The sequence below is a fragment of the Elgaria multicarinata genome, chromosome 2 (genome assembly GCF_023053635.1).
Source record: "Elgaria multicarinata webbii isolate HBS135686 ecotype San Diego chromosome 2, rElgMul1.1.pri, whole genome shotgun sequence".
Taxonomy (NCBI): Eukaryota; Metazoa; Chordata; class Lepidosauria; order Squamata; family Anguidae; genus Elgaria; species Elgaria multicarinata.
In genome coordinates, this window is record NC_086172.1 from 113580938 (window position 1) to 113593588 (window position 12651).

Consider the following 12651-nt stretch of genomic DNA (forward strand, 5'->3'; position numbering starts at 1 on the left):
AAAGTCCTTTCTGGGTGAACAGCATTAAGGCAGTAATGGAAGTGGGTAAATATTTAGGGACATACATGACACACACACACTTTCCACTTTATAGGTAGAGATGATTGCATGGTGGGGCTTGTTTGCAAGAATCATGAGGACCCTGCTTCTGATCAAAGCTTGCACAACATGCTGGATCTATTGTGATTTTTATGGTGCATTCCATAGATAAGGGTGTAAAGTGTGACTTAACATTTGATTTTAGGTGTTCCATGTAAAATTAAGATGATTCATGGGTATCCATTCCTCATATACCTGTTGTTGTTCCATGAGAACACCTTGCTCCAATGGATACATAGTTTTTAGAGGCCAGTGAGTATAGGATGAGAGCTGATTGATTATGGATTTGGATAAAGAGGCCTGGTTAACATATCACAACAATCCTGGCTTGTGAGTGTGGCAGAATGCTGGTGCACACTGCCCAATTGCTTCTTCTGTGAGTGGGAGCACCAAAACAAACCAGGGATGTTCTGACCCCTTACTAGCTTGTTGTGACATGCAAACTAGGAACTCTGGTTTGTCTATTCACAATCAACTCAGATAATTAAACCATGGGTTGGTTGGGGGTTATATCTCTGGCCTGTTCATGAAGAGACAAGCCAGATTTCCTTGTTTGCACATTACAACAAACAACCCAAGGATGAAACATGTCTGGATTATTTAGCTTCTCTCACTATATAAATAAATAAATAAATAATAATAATACTCTTTAAGCTTCAGCTCTGAGGATATCAACAATTTTGTACTGCAGTGGAATACTCAAATACGGGATCCATAACTTGGGTCAGTACTGTGTGATCTATGATTTGGCTATGGTTTCATGTGGATCCCACATAAGAGTTGGATCCATGTTTTTGAGTCATGGCCATGCCCAGGAGTTGTGGATCCATGATTTTTCTGGTTCAGTCTGTGGAGGCAGATGTGTTCTATATGTTGGTGCTTTGGGGTATTTTTCTTGAGGATCCCTGCCTCGAATCCACATTCTTGCACTCTGGTGGCACCCATGATTGGCAAATCCATGATTTTTCTTGGTCAGTCTGTGGAGGCGGATGTGCTCTGTGGGGCTTGCTTTGTAAAAATCGTATGAAATCAAGAGGATCCCTGCCCTCCGATCTACGTTTTTGCACTGTAGTTGCGCCTCACGAGTGGTGAATCTGTGGTTTGTTTTGACCATGAAATCAGGTCATTCTATGCCAATGCTGAACAAGGTTTGAACGCTAACTTATTTTCAAGGACAAGAATCCTCCAAAATGAAAAGAGTGCCTTTGAACATGCTCCACGCTTCTATAGCAAGTTGCAATGCATTTATATCCAGAAGTCCTCTTGTGCTTAATTTAGGGACTCCATCCCAAATAACCCTGTTCAGTGTTTCGGGCCTTAGGATCTGACGCAAATCCCACTGACTTCAGTGGGGCTGACTTCCAAAAAGGCGTGTAAAACACATTTTACTCTGAAGTCCGCCCCGCTGAGTCCAATGGGCTAGTGTGCACACACGATGTGGGGTGGCGGGGGTGGCGAGGGAAACAGTCCCAGAAAGTGTGAGCTGGGCTCGGACACCTTCCCAACTGAAAGAACGGAGGGAGGACGATACGATGGCTCCTCGCCTTGCTGAGTGTGCATCAGAACGGCGCTCGGGAAACTGGAGGACAGGGAAGCAGCAGGACAGGGTTGGTAGTTGGGGTGCGGTGGCTCAAGCACGCCGCGAAGAGCACGGCAGGCCGTGCGTACCTCTCTCTGTGTGTGAAAGCAGGCGTGAGGGTCCGGACGGCTGGCTGGCAGGGAGCCTCCCCCTGGCCCTCCTCTTTCCCTGCCTCCTCCTCCTCCTCGTCCTGTACAGCAGCAGCCTGGGCCTGGGCCGGGCTCGGGCCGAGAGGCGGAGGCTCTCGGGAGAGCCCCAAAACTTTGCAGAGCGCCCGTCGCGCTGGGGCAATGTGGCTGCTGTGGCTGCTACTGGGTTCGGCGGGTGAGTGAGTGGAAACCGGGCGAACGGAGTGGGGGTGGCGAGGCTGAGCGGGAGGGCTGGGGGCGGGAAAGGAAACCGCTCCTGCTCGGGGCTGGAAAAGGCGTGTGTGTGGAGGGGGGAGGCGTGAAGTGGGGGAAGGGAAAGGGGAGCACACGATGGAGCGGACCTCTGCTGCTTCATGCTAGAGGGAGCCTTGGGCGGCAGCGTCCCCTCAACCTCCACACTCCCGCGCTTTGTACCCCTTCCTCCTCCTCTTCCTCAGGTTGAGAGAAGGTGCAGGCTTTCTTTCGGGGGTGGGAGGTGTCCGGAACTTGCAGGAGGAAGGGCAGCTGTACCCACTTTGGGTGTAAAAGTGCAAGACCGACATCCTAACACAGCCACAATACGAACAACGACTTGGAGTGCAATTACTTTCACTTGCTTTTGAGGTCGCCTGGGGAACCCCGGGCAACGCTGCTTACTTGTTGCATTACGGGTGGGTGGGGGCAAGTACGTAACATTTTCTTTGCTTTGTGTGTGTGTGTGTTTATCTTCCCACCACTGCTTAAGAATCAGGCTTGTCATGCTGGGTCTCCTTTTGGTGATGGGGGTGGGGTGTCCCTGTGCTCTGTTGTTTTAAAACGATATTATTATTAAGTCGGTGGTCATTAATGTAGTATTTTTTACAAGGTGGCGTACAATTCGTGTCTCCTCTAACAGCTCCACTCATTCCTTCATTTGGATCAGCTCTGTTGCATGGATAACAGAAACATATATAAAAATCTTATAAAGTACTTTTTCCTCCCCTCCCCCCCTTTTGGAGCATTCCTGAGAGCCCCCTCCCCCGCCCTTTGCTTAGAACAGCCACACATGGACATAAGTGCAATTTTAGTGGTTTTTCTTCGTTTGTTTCAGAGTTCTTCACATCTTGCCTGTCATGAAATCTGTCAGGGAGTTTTATTGAGTTTTTAATCAGATGGTAATCTAGTGTTTTATGAGAGCCGCAGGCCCTCCTGCCTCTAAGGAGTCACTTTTCGGTTGATGTTTCTCAATTTCTTGGAAATTTGGCTGCAATCTTCATTTCTATAGCTCTGTGTTACTTGTGAGACCAGAAAGAGTCATGGCAGCGTCAGTCAATCTGATTTCAGAAGTGTTTTGTTTTGGGTTTTTTCACCCAGCCCTCTTACTCCTAACTCTGAAAGGTGGGTGGGTGGTGGTGGTGGGGGACCTGTTTGATAGAAAAGAGATGCCTACCAATGTTAAACATATCTAGTAAGAAGTACATGGTATATGCTTCTGGACAGAGCAACCAGCAAGATTGCCTCAACTCAGTGATAATACAAAGTCAGGAGGGATCAGAAGTCTCTTCTTCAGCCTCCTGCTTAAGTCAAGAACACTCCCTCACCTGTTCAGATACGCCCAACTAATCCAGATCACAGTGTGACAAGAATCAGACTTAAGAGAGCATCTCCCCACCCCAGGTAACTTGAAGAGAGGCATTTCATCACCTGAAGACATGAATACTGTATTAAACCTTCACAACTAAGGTGGATTCTGGCTGCGATCTAGGAATAGGACAGCTCCACACTTAGGAACAAAGGAAGCTGCCTTATATTAAGTGAGACCTTATATTAAGTTCATCTAGCCTGACTGGTAGTCGCTCTCTAGGATTTCAAACAAAATTCTTTCCTAGGCCTACCTTGAGATACCAGGGATTGAACATGGATCTTTTGTGTGTAGCACACTTGTTCTATCACTGAGCTGCTTCCCCTCCCTGATGTATCAGATATTACTGCTTCAGGTACACTTGGGTTAGTACCACTACCATTTTATTCATTTTTACAACATATCTGGAGCAATTCAGCTCATAACCAGTCAACCTTATGCTGGTGTCAACACATGATACCCTATTTTATTTATTTATTTATTTATTACATTTTTATACCGCCCAATAGCCGAAGCTCTTTTCGATTTCTTCGATTCTAAGACACACTTTTCCCCCCATATAAACATCTCTAAAAATGGGGTGCGTCTTAGAATCGCGGGTGTGTCTTAGGGTTTTTTTTTCTGTTGGTGGTACTGAAATTAGTGTGCATCTTACAATCGAAGAAATACGATACATATACATTTTTCAAAAGCGATTGAACTGTGGTTATGTTTGTGTTCAACAAGAAGCATTTTTCATATTGAATGTGAGCACTTGAAAGGTCACTGTTTACTACACTTTGAGAGAGAGCTGCCAAAACAACTCTAAGAACCTTCTCTATGGATGTTTACTTTTTTTTTCACACCATTGGAGCATTTCATACAACTGGAAGTTTTATATCCATACTGCAAACAAGTCCAGCTGCACTTTAACTGTACTTAGGATTTTCAGTTCCCTTAACAAAACACAGCAGTAAAGTTGGTGCTAGGGGTAATTATCTTATTGGTGGTCACATCATTTCCATTTGGATTTTCCATTTTCGTGGAAGCTGAATGATTTATCTCCTGTCTGTATTTATACTTGATAACTCTGTATAACACTGTTATCTTTCTTACAGTAGATTTTGGCAAAACTTGTGGGTATACAGAAGATTTTTCTGTAGCCATGTGATTGAAAAGTTCATCTAGAATTCTTTCATGTGCTGAATCACAATGGCCCTGTTCAGAAGACACCTTAAACCACGGCTTTAACCATGTTGAATAAGGCAAAAAACCTTGGTTTAAAGCCGTGGTTTAAGGTGTCTTCTGAATGGGTCCAATATGAGAATTACTTTACTTCTGGGTGCCTTGATATCACCATTTATTTGTTACATTTATATACCACTCCATAGCTGAAGCTCTCTGGGCAGTTTACAAAAGTTAAAAACAGTGAACATTAAAGACAAATATACAAAATTTTAAAACCATCAAAAGCATATCAACAACAATACCCATTTAAAACAACTATTCTGGGGTCAGTTGAATTGTTTGATGTTTTCTCTTAAATGAAAATTCTCTTAAATTTGCACTCAACTGGTAGTATTTTGTTTCCATCTTTTCTTTTGCTGTATCAATAATAACTGCACTGGAAATGTCCCTACCATGCAATGTCTCTTAATTTAGGTTTGCTTTTTAAAGGAGATTCACTTTGGAGTAATTAATCAAGAGTTACATCATTGAAGTCATACCTACTTCACATCAGTAGTTTCCTTGTATTTTCTGGTTCGATAGCATGTCTTTGTTATATTCTCCATTCATTTCTGAACTTAATTTTAGAATTTGTATGTGGAAGTGCCCTTAATGCTCCATTTCCATCTTTCTTCAATCACTTGTTAGTCTATCAGCCATTTTCAAACTTCTCCTTTTTCTTGATTGGATGGCAGTCCAGCTCAATATGCATGCATTTATCAAGTTTTGAAGATACAGGGTTGAATCCAAAGTTGTGTAAAGTGGAGCTCTACAAGCTAGATATTCCAGTGGATGGAAAAAGGAAAGCCACTGAAAATCTGCTTTGGAGGCTTGGAAAGCATGGGAGGTGATTCTTGGGGCTGCATGTGGTAGGGGGAAGGGAAGACTTCCAGCTGGAGGAGAATCTAGTTCACAGAATGGAAGCCTCTGTTGTATCCTATTTATTTCCAAGAACTTCTGCAAAGCACATGTCCTGCTATTCTAAACATCTCTAAATTTGCTTTTCTGACAATAATAATTTTTCAGTTGTATTTATTTTGTGTGGTATTCAGTGGCATCCAGGTCAAAAGTTGCACCATTTGATATAACCTTATTGAAAATGTGTTTCAATTTATTTATCTTCTCTAAAGTCAGGAGGCTACCACTTGTTTCTGAATTATTACCTTGAGAGAGTTTTGAAATTAAAGAATGCAGAGCAGAATCAACAATATTTTTCTTGAAATGCCTTTCTGCTGACTAAGTGAGGAACATATATCTTCTCCCAAAGCTGTCTTATTACTTGTGTCATCCATGACACAACCAATGCAATCCCCAAAACTTATTTTTTTATTTATTTATTACATTTTTTATACCGCCCAATAGCCGAAGCTCTCTGGGCGGTTATTATATTCCTCCAAGTGTCAGTACAGTTCTTCATAGATCCCTTTCAGTTCAAGTTTCATAGAATCAGAATAGTAGAATTGGAAGGGGCCTATAAGGCCATAGAGTCCAACCCCCTGCTCAATGCAGGAATCCACCTTAAAGCATCCCTGACAGATGGCTGTCCAGCTGCCTCTTGAATGCCTCTAGTGTGGGAGTGCCCATGACTTCCCTAGGCAATTGGTTCTATTGTCGTACTGCTCTAACAGTTGGGAAGTTCTTCCTGATGTCCAGACGGAATCTGGCTGCCTGTAACTTTAGGATTAATTTAAAGGCACCATTTGTAAATTAGCCATTTAGAGAGCTGGTTCGCATGACACAATAGCCCATTTTGGCTTAAAACAACTGTGGGGGTTGTTGCATTGTGCTGGGCGCCCATGGGCACTATTTTTGAATGGCACCTGTGGGCACTTGTCATGGCTTGTTGTGTGAACCCAAGCAGTAGGGGCTGTTTGAGGGTTAGACTACCTTCAAATAAACCATGGCTTTTTCTCGGGCTATATAGCCCTCAAACAACCCCTGATTCCTGGATTCACATGGAATAGCAAGCTGGATGCCATTATTTTATTTATTTATTTATTACATTTTTATACTGCCCAATAGCCAAAGCTCTCTTGGCGGTTCACATGCAAAAGTGGTGCCCCGTGGGCAACTGGCACAAAGCAACAGCTCCCATGGGTAAGTTAACTCACGTGGGCTGTCGTGACATCCGAACAGGCCCAGAGAGACAATGTTCTGCATTTCTCTCCATGGGCTATTTACCCCATGGGTTGAATACCTAACGCTTACATACTAGTATACTGAATGTACAGATGGGTTGTGAATATAATGTAGTGCTGAAGATGTTTCAGAAAGTGCTAGTGAATTTTAAGGTTATGAATGTTATGAGTAGTAATGCTAACCTATAATACAGAGGATATGTGTCTGCTAGCACCTTAGCTCCAGGACCATGACACCTAGACACCTGAGACTTGACATGCATACAGAGAAGCCTCAGGGGCTATTTAGGGTCAAAACACACTTGTTAATTTAATTTAATTTAAATGGATCCATGTGTTTGAAGCCTGCAGTGCCATCTTCAGTCACTAGGTGACAGACTTCCCTAATTGCAGCATTGATTTATTTATTTAAGAAATTTTTAACCCGCCTTAGACAGAGAAATAGTCTGAGAAACAGAGTTATATAGTGTCCCCTTCCTCCTGCTGTGGGACACTCCCCCTCAGGGGCCTATGGGGTACACCATGACAGGAACTGTCTCTAGGGGTTCTAGTTGCCATGGCTTCACTCAGATGGTGCAGTCACAATGTGTCTGACTGACAATTGTGTAACTTTGTTTGAAGGCTTCGCTGTATTAAACTGGGCTTCCAACATGTATGAAGCTGGATATGTTCACTAGTATATAATAACAGCTAACAAAGCATAACCATTTCTGTATGAGTGTCAGTTAGTGTGGTGGCTCTTATTTCAGAGCCCACTATTAACAAGTATTAATTATGCTTATCTTTGAGTTACGGAGCTGAAAAAGCAGATTTACAAAGCTATACCAAAGGTCATTAGCTGCACATCTCTAAATTGAAAGGTGTTTTGCATCCTTTCAGTGTATAATCTAAATATTGCACAGTGAGACTTTTAATGGCTAAGAGAATTCAGAGCTCCCATATTGTTAACTTAATTTTTTTTTGCAAAACATTATCAGTAGTATATTATTGTCTATAAAGATAATGATAATCCAGTGGATTTGATGTTAGTTAATACTTAACCAGAAGATCATTGCCCATCAGTAGAAAAACTTTATCAGGTAATTAACTAGAATATTATAATAAGAAAACATGTGAAGAGCATACATATAGGAAGTGTCAAATATGAGGCTACATATGAATGATTTCATCACAAAAATGCTGAGTTTTCATAGTTGGGTTAGGGTGTTTGGAAGAAATAGAAATTATGGATTCAGAGTTGCCAAATGTTTTTAGTAGTGGGCATGTGCCTGTCAGAGTCAGTGACCTGATTGGGAATTGGCATTTGATGTAGGTGCACTTCTAGTGCGCAGGCATCTTGCCAGAGTAACTACACCCTTTAAAGTGTAAAAGCATCCTAGCTTCGTGTAGCTATGCCTGGTGCTGAATAGCTCTGTGATGATGAAGAGATGGGAAAAGGGGGGGGGGGGGAACCAGAAATATGAATTTTAATCCTTCCAGAGAATTAATTAGTGTGCATTTTCTTATAGTAAACAGCTTTTTAACGATGATGCATGGGGAGACTGGAAATCCTTATTTTGTCCCAATGTTTGTTTCTGACATTACTCTTTGTGCTCCTCAAATGCTGTCTTGATCACTCTATACTTTTCTGGATGTTGTAATAAATAAGAACTGAAAAATGGGAGATAATACTTGAAATCTCATTTTGGTGGCTGTATGTAATGAGCAAAAGCACTCGTCCCTGGAAAGGGCAAGTTGGCTTTGCCACCAGAAGTGCAATATTGCAGCTGTGTGCACATTGCTTCTAATGGATACTACCCTAGATGCACAGGTTTATTTTGGAGTAAAAATATCCAAGTCTTCCTAAATGAAACCTTGGAATTCTTATAATACTTGTAGAGCAGCCTTGCCCAACCTAGTGGAAATTGAGTGGATCATAAATTTAATAAATAAATAGCGCTCTTCAAATATTTTGGACTTAAACTTCCATCAGTGTCAGCCAGCATAGCCAATGGTCAGGAAACTAGGAACTGCAATCCAGGAACTTGTAGAGCTCTGAGTTCTAGTTTAAATATCTATAAAAATGAAGAAATCTTGCCTATTATTTTTTATTGTATTTTTGTATTTTATTATGTATAATGATTACAGAAATATATGAACAGATAATTGGAAATGTGAAATTTTGGCATATTATTAAGAACATATAATGATTTATTCTTTCCTGGTACCACAACTTGTTGCTGAGCTTATCAAAATGCAGCCAGAGAACTAATTCGAAAACACATAACAATTCACCAGTGTTATAAAGCCTTATCTCTCCAAGAGCTCTTCGAAAGACAAGCGGAGATTAGTCTGGAGAGTAAAATGCAGTGTCATTACACTATTAAAAGTTCAAGTGTGTTTAATGTTGAAATGGAAGAGAGGCAACCCGTTCCTGGTCTTGCAAATGTATACAGGACATTTCTTGCCCTTGTATTAGGTATACCAGCGAAGTTAACCTGAAATTTATGTTATGCAATGAAAATCATTTTGGGTGTGTTATAGTTAGGGACTACCATGTTAATGGCAGAAACTTAAGGGAAATCTCATCTTTCAGTTGGTAGTTTTGGTTGGGCTGCTGGTGGTAAAAGCTAGAATAGACCTTTTAATTATGTAAGAATATATTTTCTTTTCACTTTTCAGCATGGTGTGACAATAACACATGTATATGTAGTGTTAACAAATGATATGGAGATTAGTAGTTGTGCACAACAAAGAATAGTGTGACACCTTAAAAGATGAACAAATCTATTAAGGCATCTTTTTTTCTATAAGCAGCTTGTTATAGTTTTTAAGGTGCCACATATATTTTTTTGTACCAATAGATTAACATAGCTACCAAAATGACACAACTAGCAAAAAACAAAACAAAAAACCATATAGTACTTTTGTTCTGCTATGATAAGTTTTGAGTGTAATGTGGATTCTGACACACAAGTTTGATTCTATTACTTGCATGATGCATTTGTTTCACCATGTCTTCATGAGAAGTTAACGCCTGAAAGTGAAGGTTAGACAAGCATGATTTTAATAGGAGTAACCCCCAGGACACAGGAGGTGGTTCATTTGCAGGATGGGTCCTTACCACATTAGCAACTGAACATTTATTGACTCTAAAGCTGTGATTCTGAACACATTGATGTGAAAGTTCCATTGCAATCAACAAGACTAAATTTAAAATAAATGCATGCATAATTGGTGCATACATTTACCTCAAGAAACTTCTGCCACAGCAAATTGGTGCAGCAGTGAGTTTCTAAATATCTTGCTGTATATATATTAGGAAGTTTACAAAGTCTGTCAGAGGTTTTCAAACTGTGGTCCATGAGCAAAATTCAGGTGGTCCAAAGAAAGGCTGACATTCACCCTTCTTCTGAATACAGATGCAGTGTGAGTGCCTAAGCTGACAAAAACTACACCCATCTTCATAGAACCTTGCTTACAAAAAAATAGGCACACCCACAGCATTAGAAAGGAAAGACTAGAATTATGAATTTGAGTTATGTATTTGCTTTGATCTGAAGGAAAAAACAAAAGTTATTAAGTGGGTCCACTGAGACCACCAGCAATTTCAAGAGGTGGGAGGGAAATTGAGAACCACTGCCCTACATTTTATCTGGGTAGACCAGGAACAGATGGCTGCTGTATCTTGGGGGCAGGGGAAGGCTTCCTTCTCAGATTGCCATCCAGAGGCTGGAAATATATTTTGTTAAACAACCATCACAAATAGCCAGGTTCTACCAAAAAAAAAGTCAGTAATGGCTTTAGTTTTGCATACAAAATATAAATAAAAGTCTAATGTGGAAGTTTGGAACTTCTTTTCATGGCTTTTGAAAACTGTTTTATCAGGGGCACACAAGCTTTGATTTAAGACACACAAATAAATAAATGTGGGTTGGCCTTGGCAGCCAAACATCTTGTTCTTCTCTGAACTTTCCAAAGCCAGTTCCAAGGTCTGAGAAATTCCTCAGGAGAGTGCTCTTCACGTTTCTCCAAGGTTGGGAGTAAGATGGAATATCATCAGCACATTTTTGGGCCCCTGAGTTTTCTTAAGAGTGAAACTTTCCTACATCTTAATAAAATTTGGTACAATTACTGATTTAGGGAGATGAGCTGAAGAGAAATGTATTTCTCTATATCTGAACTGTGGGCCATTGGCTGACCATTCCTTTTCTGGACAGCTATTTATCTGCTCCATGAATTATTTTAAACAAATAGCATAGTTTTCCTCTTATCCAGGAGTCTTTGGGCAGCTAATAGCTTGAGAGAAGTTCACAACCTGGTAATAGTGTTTTCCAGTTCTTTTTCTAGAAATCTTGGGGTTGAATTTGTTGTCTCTCCTGTTGGTTTCCTTTTACTAGCACAGCAAAACTAACTGAAGTTTTGTCAGTTCTTGCTTCTTTGTACACTGGAAGCAACAGGAGATGTATCCTGCTCAGAGACAACAAAGATTGCAAAAGTATACTGCTAGGCAAGATCTTGACTTCAAAGGCTTATAAGACAGAGTTGTATCAACACCCTGTGGTAGAAGGGAGAGTAATATGATAGGCTTCTGTTGCCTGTGAATGAGCTAGTGAAAATGAACAGCACCTCTACTTAGCTTTCATAATGTAAAGGACAAGGAAGCATTATGTGAAGTTGTAGATGAGTAATAATGCTGAGCAAGTCAGGTGAGCCTATTGAAACATCTGTTTCTTTTAATAAGGTGACAGTAGGTGTGTGCTATATTAGATATAAACCAATATGTTTTAGAATATACTTTGATTTATGTGCACAGTTGGGAAGGATATTTATCTTTCCTGTTAGGTATTGTATACTTGAACAGCCACTGGTGAGGTTTTCTGATGCCTTGACATTTGCAGTTTGTAAAGGGTGAACTTTTTCTAACTGACTTCCATTGTGCTCCAAATGGGTTCTTACACAGGACAAGAAGCTGTGTGGCACAGACTTGAGGACCCAGCAGATACCTTTCTCTGATTGCCATGGGCAGCCTATGACCCTTCCTACACCTAAGGATTATCCCAGGAAATTGGAGGGATTGTCCCTGCCTGCTCCTGGGATCCCCTGTGTGTCATTTGCATGCGCAGGGATGATCCCAGGATTATCCCTGGAAAAAGGCAGGTGTAGAAACGGCCGTGTAGAAGTTGCAGGCGATCTGCAGACACAGGCTAACTTACGTTGGTGGTGCATGAGGCAAAAAAAAAAATGCAATCAGACTAAATAATTTGTAATTTGCTGTCTCTGAATGGTACCTCAGTATCCATCAGCAGATATAGGCCACCCTCCTAAATTGCCTAATGATGAGAATGGCTCTTACCTAATCGCTTAGGTACCTGTTGCCACTGCATAAAATACGACCACTTATAAAGCTTTGTAAAGCAACTCTTCTAATTTGGCTTGTGTAAGCATTTTAGTTCTGACATCAGATTTAGGTGTCCAAGGCTCTTTCCAATTCAGGCTAAAACTTTTAGGCAGTGATTGAAGTGCAGGACTCTCTTGCACCTTATGTATATTCAGTATATTGAACAGCTAGTAGCCCATTTTGTGAGGTTACTCTGTCTTTGTATACATTACTTAAACACAGTAAAATCTGTGCCTAGATAATATGTGGTATTACGTTTTAGTGTTAAAAATGGTATTTGTTAAAAATTGCAGGCAAGGCTTTTCTTAACGCCAAGTAAAATGGATTTTGCCAGTTTTGTAGGTCCCTGGTTTGTCATCACTAAGTTCTCCTGTTTCAGTAGTATCCGCTTTTCAGTGACTGAGTGGTTTGTTAATAGACACTTAAAGCAGCCTGTTAAAAGTTGGATTTGACAGCAGCTTCAATTTAGGTCGAGACACCTTGAGCTTCTGTGTATCAAA

At 41.0% G+C, this 12651-nt stretch overlaps 1 protein-coding gene across 2 annotated transcripts in view; it reads left to right on the forward strand.

The window, feature by feature from the left end:
- Positions 1-1882: 1882 nt before the first annotated feature.
- LDLRAD3 (low density lipoprotein receptor class A domain containing 3) overlaps positions 1883-12651 on the forward strand; it is a 184656-nt gene continuing 173887 nt past the window's right edge. For both annotated transcript variants that reach the window (XM_063117424.1, XM_063117425.1), the window contains exon 1: positions 1883-2002. In XM_063117424.1, coding sequence (XP_062973494.1) covers positions 1969-2002 — 34 coding nt within the window. In that variant the 5' untranslated portion in view covers positions 1883-1968. The remainder of the gene's footprint in view (positions 2003-12651) is intronic.